Here is an 18,993-nt window from a genome sequence, read left to right on the forward strand (position 1 = left end):
TAACCAGCTGCAGTCTGGCAGGTGCGTTCACACAAATGGGCATTAAAGATGACGGAGAGAACAAACGCTCCAGGCTCCAGACAGATGAGGAGGTTCTATCAGCAGGAGCCAATCCCAGCCCCGATCCCAGCGCTGGGTAATCTACACCTCTCTCATGCCCCTTCCGCGTCGCGCCCAGCTGCGAGCTGCAGTACTCACCGATCTGCGCGTTGTCGTAGAGCAGCAGGTCGTAGGCGCCCTGGTAGCCGGTGCGGTAGTTGGTGCGTGTGCCACTGTCCCATTGCACCACCACCGTCTTGTCAGGCGTGGTGGTGCTGCCCTGGCGCCCCACCTCCACCACCGTGCCGACGTGGCCCTCGCCGTCGTCCTGGTTGCCCCACTTCCAGTCCACACCGCGCACCACGCGCACGCCCACCTCCATGACACCCCGAGCAGGAGGGCTGCTTCCGCGCGCCTCCCCGCCGCGCTTGCGGCCAGCGGGGGCTGGGGCGCGCGCACGGGCCGGCGCTGGGGCGAGAGGCCCGAGCAGGGGGCTCTCCGGGGATGGATCAGGGGTGACTGTGGAGAGACGCGCACAGGGAGAGACGCCGGCGGTTAAAACCCATGCCGCCGAACTGGTAACAGCAAGCACGTCGCCTAGCGACCATCGATGGCGAGGAGAATTCAGGCCCGGCGGTGCGGCAGAACTGCGCCCGTCCTGAAAAGCAATTTTGGGGTTAAAGGACAGCTCGTGTTTACCTAGCATGCTTGCCAACTGACAGCAGCAACGTCGTGCGACCTTGTGCTAAAGAGGACAAATTCCCACATTCGCATGGCCAAAAAAAAAAGAAAAAAAAAAAACCCCACAGAAAACCGGACTGATCTGGCTCGCACTAACCGAGAAAATGACAGAGCATCATCCGAAAAGTTTGGCAGACAACAACATTTTCCTGACATTTTCTAAGAATTGCATCAAGAGAATAATTTGGCCCTGTGACAAACCCTACTGCAGTTCCTTTCCCTTCCGTACTTTCTTTGCACACAAAGAAACACAGAGACAGAAATCAGACACGCAAAATTACTAAACCAATCACGACAGTGTGTACGCGTCATTATCTAGAATCCTGTGCAAGAAAAACAGACCTTAAAGCGGCTTAGCCTGTAAACGTCATTATTTGTGCCCAAGAACAAGAACGAGAAAAAGAAGCAGCTTATATAGCTCTAACAAGAAAAAGGGAGCAATTAAGTGTTTTGAGAAAAGATTTGTAGGTAGAAGGTGTGGGGCATGAATGAGCAGATGTGGGTAAGGAGCTCCAGAGGAAAGGGGCTGTAACACTAGAAGACCCACCACCCACGGCGAACAGCCTGAACCTGGGGCCTACTAGCGTTAGTGTGAGAGGTGGAACATATAGAAGCAGACGTTCAGAAAGGTAGGTGGGTGCAAGCCAACCACACGATTTTATAGCGCGCGCTCCGAAACTGGTAGTGGAACTGTGGTTATCTGGGCAGAGTTCTTAGTGGATGTTAGACACTAGCAGCAGAGTTCTGAACATACTGGAAAGAGCGGAGAGTTAGTTTGTTGGAGATGTAATGAAGGCAGGAACCAGCATCTCAGCATCTAAGCACAGAGCGGAGTCGAGCAAGATCACGGGGACGGTCAAATGCAGTCTTAGTCAGGGATTTAGTGTAAGGGTCAAAGGTGAGACAGGGGTCCGACAACACAGCAAAGTTATGAACAGGAGCAGAAGGACGGATTAGAGCATCAGGAACATCAAATAAGTGGTTAGAGTAGGTTGAGATGGTATTTAAACCAACTAAGCCTGTGTTTAAACAGAGATTACTGAGGAGAACTAAAGACAATGTGGCAATATGACAGATAACATGCGCTTTCAAAACACACACTCTGTCTTGTCCTTATGTTATCTCTGTTACTTCTCCATTTTCTCTCTCTCTCTCTTGTCGGTGTTTGACGCTGAAGTTTTCAGAGGGAGGAATGACCCCGCTGTGCAGGGTTTACACAGAGCATTATCATAAACCACCTCCAGCACTGTTACGCCATCAGTGCTCTGTGTTGGTCAAATCAGCTAACAGCCTAAGCGTGCGTGCGTGTGTGTGTGTATGGTGTTGGGGGGGGGGGGGGCACCTGAGAGAAAGGAACAAATAGCATGAATGCACAGCTAATCAGAGCAGAGAGCATTTGCTTCTCTCTCTAAATGTCCTCCGTTCTAAATAGCAGTCAGTCTTTCTTTGCCCCCACGCTTACAGCATCACCAACACAGACCCAACCAATACACTCAGCCCACACACCCTGTCCAAGAGCGTGTGTGCGTGTGTGTGCGCGCACACTGGCTACTCACTGAAACCGTTTTCCATCACCAATGCTGTTAAGGCAACTTCTGTTGCACTCAACAGCGAGTTTACATTTGGTTCCATTTTAACTTCAGGAACCGATCCTGCTTGCAAAAAAAAAAATCATATGGGGGTGGAGGGAAGTTACTCTGCAAGGGCAAACAGGACGGGCTGTGATTCCTCTGGGAGCGCGCAGTTTTGAGGCTTAACAACCCCAGGAAGCCATTTTCACACTCGGCTCAGAGGCGGAAGTCTGCTCCTCCGCCAGCTGGGGAGGCCGGGTGAGCCTCGACCGGCTCCACGGACACCCCGTGCTGGGCGCTGTAGGTTGTGATGGCAGGAGACAAAGTGGCAGAGAAGCTTCTGCATTAAGCTCACACATCAGCTCGGACTCCTGCCAATTGGCTCATCAATAATATACATCATGTTATGTTATTAATATATTATATTAGCACAGAATTTTTAGAACATACTATATACATACATATTTAAAATATTATTTATCTATGTAATGTATTTATTACATAGATACATACATACGTACAGACAGAGAGAGAGATCCTACATAAGTTGTGCAAGCAAAATGTTTCGCTCAGACAGACACACACACACACACACACACACACACACACACACACACACACACACACACACACACACACACACACAGAGCCAGGAAAAAGTATTTGTCATCAGTTTTGTCTGGACTACAGAGGACAATTTGATATTTTGCATCGTCATATCCTATTTTTAAAAAAAATTGACCCACAAAATGAATTTTTAGTGACATTACTTTTAAATGTAAGAAAATATTCCATGTCACAAAATATGAACTGGAAAATGTGGCTTGCATGAGTATTGAACCTCTGTGCTGTGAAAACTATTACTCCAGCAAGGACACTACTGGTTTACAGCCGGCCTATGCCAGTGAATCATTTTAAAAACTTGAATTTTTCTGTTTAGAAGACCCTCTTAATTCAAGTACCATTGGTGACACTGAGAATTCAAAGGAAAGATGTGAAAATGAAAATAATATTCTCAGGAAATTACAGATAAAGTTATAGACAGGCACACAGATAGGGAAATGCCACAAAATGGCACACAAACGTTTGGATATCCCAGTGAGCACTGCTGCAGTAACTGTGAGGATAGGAAAACTGCACCAAACTACCCTGGCACTGCCTATACAATGCCGTCCCATCAGAAATGGGAGTCAGGGCAAGAGGAGCAGCTTGGGGAAAGGCACGGGGAGACAAACTGGATCCAAACGAGCTCCAAGGAGCTACAGAGTTCAATGGCTGAGGCTGGAGTGGAGGCGCACCAGTCAAAGAGTTCTGTGACGCGAATCTAACGCTGTTCGTTCTTCCACAAACCCCATCCCGACGGTGACATATGGGGGTGCTTCTCCTCTGAGGGGGCTGAACATCTGGTTAATATCAAAGAATGGAGGGAGGGCAGTACTGCACACTCAGGCAGGTGGTCTTGCTTCAAAAACTACATCGTGGGCGAAGCACAGTATGACCCCAAGCAAAACACCAAAACAACAGAGTAGTGATGAACAATAATGTGAAATATTCTACAATGTCTGGGTCAAAGCCTCGGTCCAATCACAAATGCATAACATTATATAAAAACTGTGATCCACCAGTCATCATCATCATCTAAACAGCCTGAAGAAATGTGAAGCTACCAGGACAAATATATGATAAATCACGCCTAGTGAGCAAAGCAAGTAGAAACTTGGACTTAAAGCTGTTACTGCAGCAAAAGATGATGCTACCAACTACTAGTGTGAAGTGGCGAGTAGATATAAAGGGTTGAATAGATATGCAAGCAGCATTTTTCAGCTTTTACAATTTTTTTTTTTTGGAAGATCTGCTGATGAATAATGAATTTTTACTTTGCAAATGCATTTTAAGTGTATATTTGCATGGCATAAAAATACTGTCCGGAACAATCTGTAAATGTCATTTGTAAGACATTTGTAATTTTTTGAGGCAAGTCACTGTATGTGTGTATAAACATACACTTCAGAGTGCGTACACGCGCACACACACACACCCCCCCCCCACACACACACGCCTATCTGCACTTGCAGCAAGATTAATCTCCAATGTTTTAGATTTATATTTCAGAGGATCAGATTCAAAATTAATTAAACCGTAATACTTAAATGAAACACAAAAGAAAACACTTAGGTTCAGACACAACTGAAATCATAATCACAAATGAAGGGCTTTAGTTAACAGAACCCACACATACCAACTAGCAGAGTCCCCTGTTCAGGAAGCTCATAGTACATGAACAGTTGTGTTGCACTGACTGGATTAACATTTAAGTAACGTAAAATTTTCAGAACTCCAAAGCAGAAATCTGAGATGGGTCTATGCGCATACCATATGCGCAAAGAAAATTCATGGAATTTATCTGACTCGTGAGATTACTGTCAGCTATACAAAACCAGAAATGTATGGTTGCAACGAGGCTGTACCACTAAGTGAGAAGCGTTGTTTTTACCCTTTACCTTACAGTGGGAAGCAAAACCACCATTTAGCTTAATATTCACTTGATAGTACGGCTCCATAACAGCATGTAATAGAGTTTTATTAATTGGCAGCAAAATCTAAAGCCGCCATCTGCGGATGATGAGAACCCCACTGAGTATTGCAAGCGCTGCCATTACAACAACATCCTGAAATAAGACAAAACAGCAGTGTGGAAATGCTTGAAGTTGAGCCGCACACAAGGGTGTGGAAAGAGCATGTCAGAGGCAGCGCAGACGCCAGAGGTACGGCGGCGAGGCTCGCAGGACGCATGCCGCACGCCAACCTTTTAACGGCCCTTTGACGGCTGAACTGAGTACCACACGCCGGCCCTTTAACCGCCATTCAGTACCAAGCGCACCGACTGAATCAGCAGAGCGACGGGCTCCAGTGGGTGCGGATCAGCACCGTCCCTACCAAAGGGCGAAGCATGTACAGAGACACCGACATGCGTGTGTGCGCAGAGAGACTGATACACACACCCACACACACACACCAACGGCTGCAAGCCGCATGGCTAATCCAGTTGGCAAAACAAAACAAAACAAAACAAAACAAAACAAGTGACATCATGAAGGTAACAAGGTGGGCTCAGTGTAGTAAAAAGAAAATCTTTTAAACCCTTTAAAAAAAGACAACATATGAGCCTTAAGGCAGAAAAAAGCATCATCATAGACATCATAGTGGCAGAAAGACCAAGTCAATCAGGTGGTAATGAGTCAAACAAACCCCCCCACCCCAGGGCATACAGGGGCTCTCCTGCTATGACAAGCCAATCCACAACATGTGGGCTGTTGCAGGTTGTAGCCCATGCTAAGAAACCAGGCTGTACGAGGCCTTTTACCACCTGTTATTAAGCCGACCAACTCATCCGCGTAACTGCGTAATAAAAAGCACAAATCGCGCGAGGAGTGAGGTCGCACTGCACTCCGATTTGTGCACGGCCGGCGAGCTGATGCGAGGCTGCCGGCTGGCTTGGGAGAAAAACAAGGGGGCGTGGTCTTCTTTGGAGGGGATACACTTCAAGGTTAGTGGAACCTACCCCCTCGGCAAGCGCACAAGAACCAGAACCTGCTGGTTTCTCCAGAGCCGTGCGACGTAACTGAGCCCATCAAGGTCATACGCCTGCCACAAAGGTTTACTGAGCTTAACGTGAGGCTACATTATACCGTCTGCACAATACACAAGGCTATTAATAAAAGTTAATGCCCATCCATTAAATCAAACTTTCACTTGTTACTACTTTGGTAGTATTACAAGACTATAAAGGCACTATTTCATGCTTGTATCTGAACCTACTTCCTTCAATATAACGGCTCTAGTCAGTTCCACCTTGAATGACATCATATTTACGGACAAACAGGGGCTGGGTGCTGTCTCAACCACACAACATAAGCATTTGAAAAATCATTCCCACCAGTATCATGCCCTTGGCCACACCCACCTCCTGGCAATACCGGTCCTGCCACAGCAGGCATCTATATTCAGTCACTGGCATACCTATTTAAGTCTTTCTGGGAATTGTACCTGTTCTGAAGTCTTGCGCAGTGCTGATGGGCAGAGCTGTATTCCATGACTTCTGCTCTTACTTCTCTCAACGGATGACGCCCTGGCCTGTCACCGGCGGATTCCGTGAAGCCTGTTTACTTGTCAAGTAAACGGCCATGGACTGCATTCTTGGACTTCGTTTTTGGCCTGATTGGTTTTTTTTTTAATTGGTTGGTTTTTAAGCAGGAAGGGGGGTGGGAGGGGCATTTGCTCCCACTCCACTGGCATAGTGATGCAGTGGGACTACGCCGCTCTTGGTCTGCACCCAGTCAGAGATGCGACTGACCTAGCAAGTAGTTGAACCAAACCCAGAAATTCAGGACCACCAAGTATCAGGATAACATGCATGTGGACGTTAATTTGGAACAGGCTCAGTTTAAAAAAAAAAAGAAAAGAAAAAAAAAAAGAAAAATTCATTAGAATTACTGATTATCTATGACCAGAAATCTATGAAATCTATCACTAGTATTGCAAGCAACACAAGCACTCCACTGAAGATGGCTGAACAACTTACAGGTTACATCAGAACACACACAGCATGGGCTTATCTTCTCAGAAAGATTATCCTTGGCAGAATTGAAGGATTATCGAAAGAACAACGCTATAATTGGTCTGCCTCTTAATGGATGGCCAGGAAACCGAGCTGGAGACGCTCATTGTTCCATTGCCAGGCTAACAGAGGTGCCCGCGTCCCATGTGCCACCTGGCTCGCCAGGGCAGGGAGGAGGGAGGGGCCCACATGTCAGGCCCCACCCACTGGGTTAAACGGGAGCCGGTCGTGAGTGAAGGAGGGGGGCGGGAGTGCAATTCAAGATGATAAAATTAACATTATGACAGCCAAGCATTATGCCAATGGGGGGGGGGGGGGGTTGACCTTGCAAAGTTGGCAGAGGGAGAACAGGAAATAATCAGGAAATGCTCCCTTCCGCATCCTCTGGGTCGTTGGACTCTGTGTAATCTGGCTCGTAGATGCACGCAGCGTGACCACATCGAGTTCCTGCTAGCGTATGAAACCACTAAAGGCCAACTGGCAGTGCAGACGAGAGAGAGTGTGGCGTGTTTTAGAACAGTCACTGGGGGCGTCGACAGCTATTAAAAGTGCTGTGCTTATGCGCTTCAGACGGCCGCGGGTACGGCCCGTGTGTGGTGAAGATTCAAGGACAAAACAAGTTTCCAAACCAGCAATTCAAAAACCTCAAGTGGACTGTATGCCAAGTAGATCGTTGGTACCTTATTTAATTTCACCACAGGAAAAAAACAAAACAAAAACAAACAAACAAACACACACACACACAAAATCACCAGTCTCAGATCCGTTATTAAAGCAGAAAAGCCTGTTACAAATTACGCAAGCAAAAACCACAAAGGGCGTTTTGGGTCAAAATCCTTCTCATTTTTTTTTTTTGTGGGAGAGTCGAGCGGAGTCCGACTGCTCAGCGACGCGGACTGGGACCGGGCCCGGCCCGTGGGGCGAGTGCTACGTCCGGCTGTGGTGGGGCCTGTGCGGCGACCCGTGGCTCGTGTGGGAAGCAGCGCTGACCAACCCTGCCCGGGGAATTGCATCAGAACTCTCCGGAACAGCTGAAAACGGCGAGGGGAGATCCGGTACTTCCCCCGGTCGAGCGCGCCGGATGCCTCGGCATTCTCAACAAGCAGGCGCGCAAATAGCCGGCGGCGTGAAGAACGCGACGTCGCGAGCTAATAAATCACACGTATCGCATGAAGCGACAGCGCACAGACGAAGCGCAGCTTTACTTATATCACAAAGCGGCGTGGACGCCACAAACCTGAAGGCATTTCTACGCTGGTGTGAGGAAGAGCACCCGAAAATAACATTACTCACAATGATATCAGATGAAGACGGACTGGTGTCTACAGCAAAGCAGTAATGCACGACAAAAGGGGAAATATGTAGTGTGCAACATACCGCTGCACGCAGTTTAATGACAAAGTTGGCCACATTTACTGCCATGACGTAACGGTTAGAACGACGTCATCACAGCACACTGCTCTTCATTTTCCAGCTAGTGACCAACGTTGGAACAGCCAATTCAGGTTTGACTGCCTCTGCACTACATTACTGGGTAACGCTGAGTAAAAACGGATACAACTGAACTTGTTTACCCATATTCTGGGTCATATTGTTATATATGATAGATAGAAAGATAGATAGATAGATAGATAGATAGATAGATAGATAGATAGATAGATAGAGTTATATAACTATATTACATGTCATTTCGGTATAGTGGCGAATCCTCGGGAATGTCATCCTTTATGTTACTAAGTGGAATAATCTGTAGAAATGTTTACAGATCATTACAGATGTTTACTTAAATAAATTAAATCAAATAACTTACACCCAATGAGCTTAAAGGTACTTCTGAGCATCTTCTGCGTTTTCATTTCCAGTGAGACATTCAACGACTTCCTCTGTTGTCGGCCGATTTTCTATGACGTTCTCACGCTCTTGGTGGTTTGGTAGCGGTTTGCTGGTTCAGTAATCCGCCAACCTGTTTTAGCTGGACAGATCTGTTTGTTTTCTGAGTGAACTTCGCTCTTCACGTTTTGCTCTTCTTCACTGAAACATGGAGCTCTGGGGCACCACAAACCGAGATGTGTGTAAAAATTCTGCGATTTTAAAGACAAACAAGGGGATCCAGGAGCATTTTGTGAGGGGGAAAAGCCAAACATCAAAACACCCAGCCACTGTTTAACAAAGAAGAAGACCGCACCGTCCGCGAACGCCGACATTATTTGGATTCATGATCAGATTTAGTGGATAAATGTGGCACAGTCATTTCAGTGATACATGACAGGCTGAATCTTTGCAGACAGTGCAGACCAAACCAATTTTAAAATGTTTGATAAATAATACATTTACACAACAATATATATACACAGATACAAATTAGGCTGCAGTTTCTATTTTTAATGTTTAAATAGCGCAAACAATAACCGATCAACTTTAAATTATGAATAGGTGTTGTAGAAAAAGAGCTGTTTATATATTTTAGTGTGCCAAAATGGTCTTCACACAAGTCCAGTTTTACACTTTTATAGGCATATGGTTGAATAAAAATTGCTCCAGTTTCAAATTCATTTAGAGGTCAAAAAGAGTTTTGTTTTGTTTTTTTTAAAAAAGGTGCGAGGCTGCACACTTCAAAACACAATTTCAGCTCCATGTTTAAAAGCTTTAGTGGTGATGAAGATCGGGTGTTAATGCTACCCCAGGGTGCATGCAGAGCTAGTGGCCACAGAGAGGGCAGTGTGCAACCCCAAGCTGTGCTGCACATCCACAACCAGAGCGGAAACAGCCCTTTCTGAGGAACCATGAAGAATCCCCAGCCGGACGTCCTTCCAACTTCCCTTCTGACAGGAGCTCATGTCGCTATGAGCTCGACCTTAGCACAAAGGTGTCTGCCGCGAGACACATCCAGACTGCTTTGGTTTTTATGTTTGACTTCATTAAAGTTTATAAGAGACTGCAAATCACTGCACACTATTTAAACCTGCCAGTAATAGACAGTACTTGTGGTTAAAAATTCCATATGTGGCCAGTTATACTACATTCTCTATACAGAGTTTGGTCAAAAAGCTATTAAAATGGTGCAAGGCTTGCAAAAATGACTCTGTTAAAAATGCACTATGGTTTCTCTCGGTAACCGGCCTGCTAATCAGCACCACTGCACTCCCCTCTCCACTAAGCTTGGATTTGAAACACTGCACGTTGCGTAAACTGCGAGTTACTGTATTATTTGCGGATATAATATACCCATGTCACCTTGTTCCCAACCTGCTACGCTGGAGGTCCTGTTTTGGCACTACTGTTATTCAGTTTTTCCATTTGATGATATCGTGTCTTACAATAAAAGCGTAACCTGTGCTTTTATGCTCATGCGGTTCCACTTCCTCAGGCCGTGTCTGGCCTCCTTTTAAAGTCCCTGAAGCTCTCTCCAAAACAAGAAAAGCGGAGTAAATCTGACCCGCCCTGAAAAGACACAGGGTCAACTATCTGCTCTTCAAGGCGCACCAAATGCACAAGGGAGGCGCGCACACATGCACCCCATTTAAAACATGAGCGGCTGTAATGGACTTCATGTACAGACGGCTGACTCGTTAGCTGCGGCCGTGAAGCCCGCTTTCCCGGCTTCCGTCCCGACATTTCACTGCGCAATCGAGAGAAGCCCGTTAAGGCTTGAGCCGGGCCTTCAGGGTTGGTGCAAGGGCAACATAGCTTCAGGTTAAGCAATAAAGTCAACGGCATTCTTTGGATCCTTTGCTAGGGAAGAAGCACGCGGAGGACCGCCATGCTAACAGAAGAGAACGATCACGCGGCGAGTTCATCTGAACCCCGCAAACGTTCCTGCGGCTACGGCTGCGTCGTCCCCTTTTACAGATATCGAGGATTCATCGTCTTCATCATGTTCATAAGGGGCGTCCTCAACACCGGTGGCAAAAATGACAGCGCAGCCATACAAGTCTGCTCGGGAAACGCCGCCTTAAGAAAAGACGTCTTGAGGTCTGGAAGCAGGAGAGAGAAGCCCTCACCCGCTCTATTGCCCTCAGCACCACTTCACGTCAGTGCTTCTTTAAAATAACGGAAACATGCAGAGAAGATTAATATTGCACAGCGTATCCTTCAGGATCACCTTACGCTATCTGCTGTCTTTAACTGCCAAATTAGCTACAGTTCACTCCTCCTGCCGGAACGTGCGGCAGACAATGCCTAACTAAGGACGTGTCTGTGTGCTTGTGCGTGCGCGTATTCGCGTGAGGAACCGAGAATATCTGTCACGCTAAATCGAGGCGGAGCAGAACGGGGGGGGGGGGGGGGGGCAGGTTGCGTTGGGGACTTTGATGGCTTGCGGGAAGAATACGAGAGAGGAACAGCTTTAGAAGGTATGGGTTTCCACGATCTAGATCCCAATCTAGCTGATGTTCATAACTGATGAGGTGAAGGAAGCAAGAGTGTGCATGCACACGTGTGTGCAAGTGCTGGGGGAGGGTGAGTGTAACGCTACGCGTAGCTGTGGCCACCCAGCTGTGTTTGGTTCTACAACGCACCTGCTTGTAATCGCACACAGGTAATGGCATATTCACAATACACACTCTCAAACACACACACACACACGCTCACACACACACGCACACACACACACACAGAACTGTCAGTAGTCCACGAAGGTTGGAAAAGAACATGAAAATCTGCAATTTTCTTAAATCACCAAAGCCGACGAAAAAACTGAAAATGCTTCCACCTCCTCCAACGGACCCGCCTACATCAAAATCTCCACAGCTGAAAGAACACCTAACAGATTCTACATTCCTCCATATCTAATTAAATAATCAGGCAGCATAGTTTTGAACTGGAGTTTCAGGAAAAGAGAAGCTTCTAGAACAGGCTGCAATAGCAGAGGCATGCCGATTCTTCACTACTCATAAACTCGCCAACGGAACCTGTCACCACATTTCACGAGCCCTGACCTCATCTTCAAAACCATCCCAGCTGCACAGCTGTGCCGAGAGAACCTTCTGCACTGGACATCACAGGAGGCACGTTATGGTACCTTAATGAGCGACTAAGCGAAGGTCTTATTGTGAGCGGGAGTTATGGGAAACATGAAAACAACACGAAGGCCATGTTCTGAGATGAGGCGTGAGGTGCACACTGACGATGAGCTTTGTATGTGCTTGTATCATACTTGGCAGAGGATTTCCTGAGACCAAGTCTCGTTCTGGACTACATTTCGTTGTCCGCCCCGTTTAGGTTGACATGTGTCTTTCATATTTAGTCTGCCCATGGTCTGGGTTATTTTGGGTTTATATCTTAACAACCCACAGTCACACCATCTCCCAGTGAATACCAGCCAAAACGCTAACACTTCACTTACACACACACACACACACACACACACACACACACACACAAACACACAAACACACACAAACACACACAGACCTTGGAAATTTTTGCTGAGCAAATGATACACTCAAATGCCTAGTCACATGTATCAGACAACTAGCAAGTCAATATTTTAACTGCAAATAAATGGATTGCTGGTTGTTTGAGCAGGCAAGGCAGTATGTTCCTTTTGAGTGGGTTTTGGTTAAAAGAGGGGATATGGAAATAGTTTATATAAAAACAAAACTTGCTAAATGAGTGGAACATTTGCACAGGTATCAGATATTCACACAGAGATCCCTGAAACCCCTTCTGCCCATTCCATTTCCCTGAGGGTTCAGAGCATCAATCACCAGTATTCAGTGGCAAGACTCTTAAATGCAAGACTCTTGAAGACTGAACCCTGGCGAGCTCTCGCTTTTAAGCTCTTTGCAATTATCTTTGAAGCCAGGTCATGCTGTTATTAAGGAGGAGGCACAGATGTTTTTATTGCTTAAAAGCGGGGCGAACCTACCAACATCACTTGAAATCAGCAAACCGCAAGCCCACATTAAATCTAATGCGGTCTGACGGCCATTTGAGTCAGACTGACTGGAATGCCACTGGGAGCTGTGCTAGGAGACCGTTGCCAAGAGCCAGAAGGTTACAGGTCAAAACACAGGCTGGTGACAGCAGCAGCTACTACTGCGCCTCTAGGTTCGTCATTTATCCTCACAGATGTCTTGATTGAGAAGTAAGCTTGCCAAAATTGGATCACAATAATGTCAAATCAAATTGTACATACTTACTAATACACTGTTTTCTTCTACCAAAACAATTAGTTGTGGTTGTGGTGGAGGGCAGCTCCATCACATTTGGTTACTCTCGATATTCCATATACGTTGTAATCATTGACACAGCTCTACACCAACCTTAAGCGCAAATGCCCCCTTACCTCAGAGGGATGCTGTGTTGTTCATAGATGTGGCAATCTGTTGTCCAAATTCAATAATTCCAGAATTAAATCCGACAATTGCCAAATAACTTTGACAGCTGAAAGGCTGCAAGAATATTTAATCAGGTGGTTAAACATTTCATATAATAATAAATATTTGAATAATAAGGACACACATCCATATGCACGTCCTCATAAAATAAAGGACGTAAGAGTCTACAGATCAAAGTTGGCTCTAACGTGACCGTAACATGAGTGACGGGAGGAAAATTACGTTTGCATTGTGGCAGCACTGCGCAAATAAAGGGATTTTGTATCGAAATTTAGCTAACTAGCTAAATCTATTCTTTAGCTAGCTAGTTATGGCTAGGGATACCAAATCTCAACTATTCATGAAACTTAAAGTAAACATTACAAGAATTCCAAGTATTTCCTATAATGTGATTTAACTAAATATCTCTCTCTCTCTCTCTCTCTCTCTATATATATATATATATATATATATATATATTAATTTCCAGACGACAGCAACTACATCATTGTACTCCTTCACTGTACTGCCAATTAGTTAGTGCCAGCTATCTTAGCATATTAGTGATAACGTGCCTTAATTTGATAACCTTTGGTGTTTTTTTCCCCCCCCAAGGAAACTGTCTTCTATGTGAATAAAACGAGGTAACTGTTATCTAGCTAAAAGAACTGCGGTCTGGGACAACAGTTTGCCATTCCGCCCGTATTATTGACACTGGAGTCGGCAGGGTGAGACCAGACATCGCCCAAGACACCATCAGTTTCGCCGCGCTGCACGGAATCCGTTAGTGGGAAACAGAAGCGATTGAGAACTTACCTGTCGACAGCATTAATGCCTCCACGAAAACTTCGCCGGCCCGACGATTAAATGTGCTTGAAGACTACGCTTTAGGCTAACGCGATGGACATAACTGAACGTCCGGACGGGCATGTGTCACTGGTCTTATCCACCAGTACAGCCAGCACGACGCGTCGTCCTCGATGTCAAAGCGGACGCGTAGATGGCATTTGTGAGGCTTCGCTAACCTTCCACTGAGGGCCTTCACTTTTTTTTTTTTTTTTTTTTTTTTCCGTTTTAGATTAAGTCCATACCGGCGACCCAAAAATTCAAAACGACATCTCTATTCGCAGCCAGCAGAGCTTTGAGACGGAAGTCAAAACACAGCAGGAGTGCTAGTCATGCTAACAGAGAGTGGGGCTGGGTTTGACACTCCCACGCTGAACGTCGTCGCATTTCTGCCCCAGGCGCAGTGTTGCTGAGCTCGAAACGAAGTCACGCAGGTTGGTTTTCGGCGAACTACTGGCTCTCAAGCGCAGGTTTTGCGGCACTGTAAGTACAGATGACAAGATGTACATTCTTCTCCTATGCACCGCAGCAATGCGCCTGCGCGATTTTCTTACATTATGTTTCCCAATAAGTGCCCTCAAATCCCCCCCAGCCCCCCACCCCCGATCTCAAATTTACATTCCCCTTAAAAACTCGTGAAAAAAATGCTACTCAATAAACGTACATTTTAACTGCATAATTGGTATAGCTGTAAATGTAAGCTCAGATATTTTAAATAATGTGTTTTAGTAAACAACCGTCAAAGTGTGTTTGTAAGCGCGTTATTGCACTGACACAGAGAAAATCTTCAGTTGTTGGGCGGGCGCGCCCTCTGCAGTTCATCGTAGAGAATATGTTTGTTTTTCTTCTCAGTTCGCGTTTCAATTAATTTCTAATAATTTATAATCTTCGCATACAGAAAGTTCTCGTCTACAGCTTCTGAGTTTAAATTTGGTCCAGACGGTTAAGCCCCCAATAAACGTCTTGTTTGAAGAACTGACTTATATGGGAAATTATATTTTTGTTGAACTGACAGTTAACTGATGTAAAGAGTAACAACCATCTTTGCTCAGCACATATTCAATATTGTTTGATAGTCAAAAAATAATCCTAATATCTATTTACATCATTATAACAGAACCAAGAACGTAAGAACTGACAGACATCTACTCAATGAAGTGGGCAAACAATTTATTAAAAACTGGACACGGGCCAGTGCACAATGTTAGAACAGCTAATGCACAACTTAGCATTGTGTGCACACGACACAAACAGCTTGTTAACGCGTGGCTATATAAAAGGCAAATTTTTACATGAGTAATCAATGTTTTCACATGTATTCTGTTTACAGGAGGAAAAATGAAGCATCGTCACGTCAGTGCAAAAAGATCAAAAAGATCCAATAAACTGCATGACCCACATAAGTTTGGGATTTATTTTATTTTTAAAATGTATATTGCACCTTAAATTTAATCAAACTCAACACTTATATGAGGCTGATCTAATTTATATTCTGCAACTTCCTCCTTAAATGAAGGATTAGATTTATAAGCCACACATACTGTTTCCACATGTGGGAAAGGTTCTGAAGAATCAGTATATCAACATAACCAAGAACCAATAGAATTCCTTCACACTTACTTGGCTGTACATCTAACCCAGTTGACTGAACATTTGAGCCTATACAGTGAACACATTTGGGAGTAACTGACTTGGACAAAGTTTAACTGGCGATTTAGCTTTTAAAGCTTGGCTATAGAATGTGCTTTAAAAAAAATTTCAGCTCATACAGACACATCTGTGGATTCTAAATGAAGCAATACTATCAGGAAAATGTATAAGCAAACATCCAAATTTGCTTAGTCATAAAACTGCCCAGTCATTCTGGTAATGAACTTGTCATTTACCAATAATTTAACACAGCCCATGAACTGTGAAGAGATCAACACCTCGCACACACCGACCGGTTTGTTTTCCCTCAGCAGCATAAATTATACAATAAATTAGTCTTTGTTCTTCAGGAAAAAAAACAAAAACTATAAATAAAAACAAAAAAGTACACAGCCTATCATGACACTTAAAACAAAACTGAGAAAATGAAAATGACCAAAAAGAAAAAGTCTATCCCCTCCACCCCACCGTTTCACAAAAGCGGCAGGCTGCCCTGCGGTGCCAGAATGATGCCGAAGACATAGAAGAGTCCCAGGAGCACATTGAGCTTGGCCGTCTTCTGCGGGATCTTGGAGTAGTGCTGGCTGCGGAACTGCCTCTCCAGCGGGAAGGCCATGGGCAGCGTGAGCAGGGGCAGCGCCATGCTGATGGTGTAGCGCGTGGCCAGGATGCAGAAGAGCACGTAGGGCACAAAGAGCAGCAGGTTGTAGATGACGTACGACAGCGCCGGCCCCACCAGGATGGCCAGCGTGACGATGCCCGCCTGCCGGTCCGAGTCCATGTCGCGCGTGTTGTTGCTGTGCAGGATGGCCTCTGTGTTGAGCGCCAGCGGCACGGCGTACACCAGCGGCAACACCGACAGGTAGCCTACCTGCACGGCGTGCGCGAACATGACGGCCAGCGGGCCGAAGGTGATGAGGATGACCACGTCGCCCAGGGCGACGTACTTCAGGCCTATCCCTGCGCACGGGACGGAAGGAGCAATGTCAATTGTTAAGAAGTGTCAAGGAGAGCCTTAATCCTTTGGTTGGAAGGTGAGGGTTGGACTGAACAAAACTTAAAGAAAGCAACGGGTAATGAAGCTCGGGTCCATGTTTACATTTATGGCATTCAGCTGATGCTTTTACCCAAAAAGACTTACAGCTATGACTGAATACAATCTGAGCAATTGAGGGGTAAGGGCCTTGCTCAGGGACCCAAGAGTGGCAGCTTGGTAGTGGTGGGACTTGAACTGGCAACCTTATGATTAATAGTTAAGTAATTGCTTAACTATAGTAAAAAAAAAAATATATATATATATATTTTTTTTTTTTTTTTTTAAATTTTTTTAATGATGTTCTATAAATATCCACTCATTCAAACATATAATTCATTACATTTATTAAAAACAATATGGGGCATTTACAAACACAAATAATATCAACACAATTAAATATGCATTGTACTGATATTACCCTGCATACTGCCATGTGCCACTTGGTTGAGTGTTTGTTTAATGACACTGACTTGAACAGACTTGTGCAATTTCTAATACTGGGAGTTGGCTTTGCACAATCAATATACTTTTACACAAACTTACCTCCAGTATACAAAAATGAGCTGGACAGGCCTCCAAAATAGATGAGAGCCAGATGCTCGAGTCTCAGTGTGGAGAGGAAGTATAACAGTGTTGCACACAGGCACCCCACGGAGTACAACACGGCGCCAAACATCACCACGTCCTGCGGCTCTAATATCCGATCCACCAAAGTCCTGTCATCGCTCTTCTTATGGTCAATTCCCTTAGAGAAGTCGTAGTACGTGTTCACCAGGTTGCCCGCCCCATGGACCACCAGCACTGCCACGGCGCACACCAACAGGACAACAAGGTCCACAGAGCCCTCCAGCTTGTAGGCCAGTGCACTGCCCAGTGCCACAGGGGTGAGCGAGGCACTAAAACTCCAAGGCCGGAGGGCTAGGACGTACGCTGCACACTTGTCCTGCATGTCCAGGGCCATTTTGGCCACCCGGGAGATCTTGGTGTTGCGATTTCCCTCCACGGGCGTTCCTGGTGACTTTGCCCCGTTCAGCCCGTTAGAGCCCGCCAACACATGCGTCTTTGCACTCGTTTTCTTTTGGCCCGCAGCCATGGCAACCTTAGTGTGGTGGAACAAAGACCTAAAAAGGGGTAGCCACCAAAACGATGGCACGAAACACACACGCGTAAATGGGACATTCTAAGGTTAAACGAATACTGTGATATAACGTGCACAATTTGCAGACTTCAACGTAATTATTTATGAAAGTATTCGACATGACTACCTCAATTCATGTCTGTTCCAAATAAATTGCAGCTTTATTAGCATGTACTATGACAGCACTAGAAACACAATAACTTCAAAACACAGTCATTGGTATTTTTATGCAAGCTGTTCAGGAAAACACATTAACCAACAAATTTAAGATTAATTTAAATTTTAAAAGACACTCGTCGATCTTAAATGGGGTCAAGCAAGAATCTAAGGCAAGGGGCGGATTAATTAGCGAGACAGCTAGCTAAATCTGGCTAGCATCATGAACCACCGTGTCAGAAGTGGCCATAAAACATTTTTAAATCTAGCCAACAGGGCTGCAGTAGTTACATGAATTACAGTTGTCAATCGATAGCGACTTTGAGATGTCTTACGGACACTTCAGCCTCGGTTGTGGAATAAAAACTGAGGTTGCTGAAGGGCAGTGATACCTTGGTAAATAGCTAGCTAGCCACAGAGATTACAGAAGATTACGAGGGACGACAAACTATCTGAAGTTCAGAGCGACATTTCCTTTTGTGCAATAACATTACCTGTTCTTGTCTATCTTTTCGAGACTAAAGAGCTATTCTATGCCCTGTTCATACATCCTTCCCGTAAGCCCTTGTAGTGCAACACAAACTGGTCAGATCCTAAACAGAAGTGTTGGCACACCAGCTAACGTGTCAAGTGTGAGAGTATTTAGCTTAGCTCTGTGTAGCTAACAAGCCACTGGTAACCAATCACAGCGCAAACGCCATTTTAGCCAGCCCCTCTAATGTGCAACAGCATATATGAGACTGACGGAAACAATATACGGTATCATATGGTCCTATAGGTCTTTTGATTTGATTTGACTTTTTAAAAAAGTTTAAAAACCTTGACAGTCTGAAGTTTGAAAGCCGTTTTCTCCATAAATCATTATGGTCGAGTTATCG

At 45.3% G+C, this 18,993-nt stretch overlaps 2 protein-coding genes across 6 annotated transcripts in view; both read right to left on the reverse strand.

The window, feature by feature from the left end:
- Positions 1 to 14,643, reverse strand: part of mib2 (MIB E3 ubiquitin protein ligase 2) — a 43,895-nt gene extending 29,252 nt beyond the window's left edge. Inside the window, exons 1-3 of one of the 4 annotated variants that reach the window (XM_081703529.1) lie at positions 14,106 to 14,642; positions 13,259 to 13,364; positions 199 to 558 (exon numbers count right to left, since the gene is read on the reverse strand). In XM_081703529.1, the coding sequence (XP_081559655.1) occupies positions 199 to 421 (223 nt within the window). In that variant the 5' untranslated portion in view covers positions 422 to 558; positions 13,259 to 13,364; positions 14,106 to 14,642. Of the gene's footprint in view, positions 1 to 198; positions 559 to 8,779; positions 8,841 to 13,258; positions 13,365 to 14,105 lie in introns of those variants that run through there. The other 3 variants (XM_035536347.2, XM_081703528.1, XM_081703530.1) reach the window with 3 other exon arrangements.
- Positions 14,644 to 15,288: 645 nt separating this feature from the next.
- Positions 15,289 to 18,791, reverse strand: ubiad1 (UbiA prenyltransferase domain containing 1). Of its 2 annotated transcripts, none has more exons than XM_027015025.3 (3): positions 18,508 to 18,791; positions 17,365 to 17,942; positions 15,289 to 16,745 (listed from the first exon to the last, which is right to left on the reverse strand). In XM_027015025.3, the coding sequence occupies exons 2-3, from the start codon at positions 17,912 to 17,914 to the stop codon at positions 16,258 to 16,260; spliced, it is 1,038 nt and encodes a 345-aa protein (XP_026870826.2). In that variant the 5' UTR covers positions 17,915 to 17,942; positions 18,508 to 18,791; the 3' UTR covers positions 15,289 to 16,257. The 2 variants fall into 2 exon arrangements, with proteins under 2 accessions (XP_026870826.2, XP_026870825.2); XM_027015024.3 differs by having other exon boundaries at positions 18,610 to 18,790.
- Between the last annotated feature and the right edge of the window lie 202 nt (positions 18,792 to 18,993).

This window comes from Electrophorus electricus, chromosome 20 (assembly GCF_041902795.1).
Source record: "Electrophorus electricus isolate QZ-2024a chromosome 20, ASM4190279v1, whole genome shotgun sequence".
Lineage (NCBI taxonomy): Eukaryota > Metazoa > Chordata > Actinopteri > Gymnotiformes > Gymnotidae > Electrophorus > Electrophorus electricus.

What these genes read in the sequence shown, in the direction of transcription:
- ubiad1 (XM_027015025.3), bottom strand. Translation starts at nt 17,914, where the DNA reads ATGGCTGCGGGCCAAAAGAAAACGAGTGCAAAGACGCATGTGTTGGCG. An exon ending in CTCATTTTTGTATACTGGAG is followed by an intron (nt 16,746 to 17,364) that starts GTAAGTTTGTGT and finishes TCCCGTGCGCAG; the next exon opens with GGATAGGCCTGAAGTACGTC.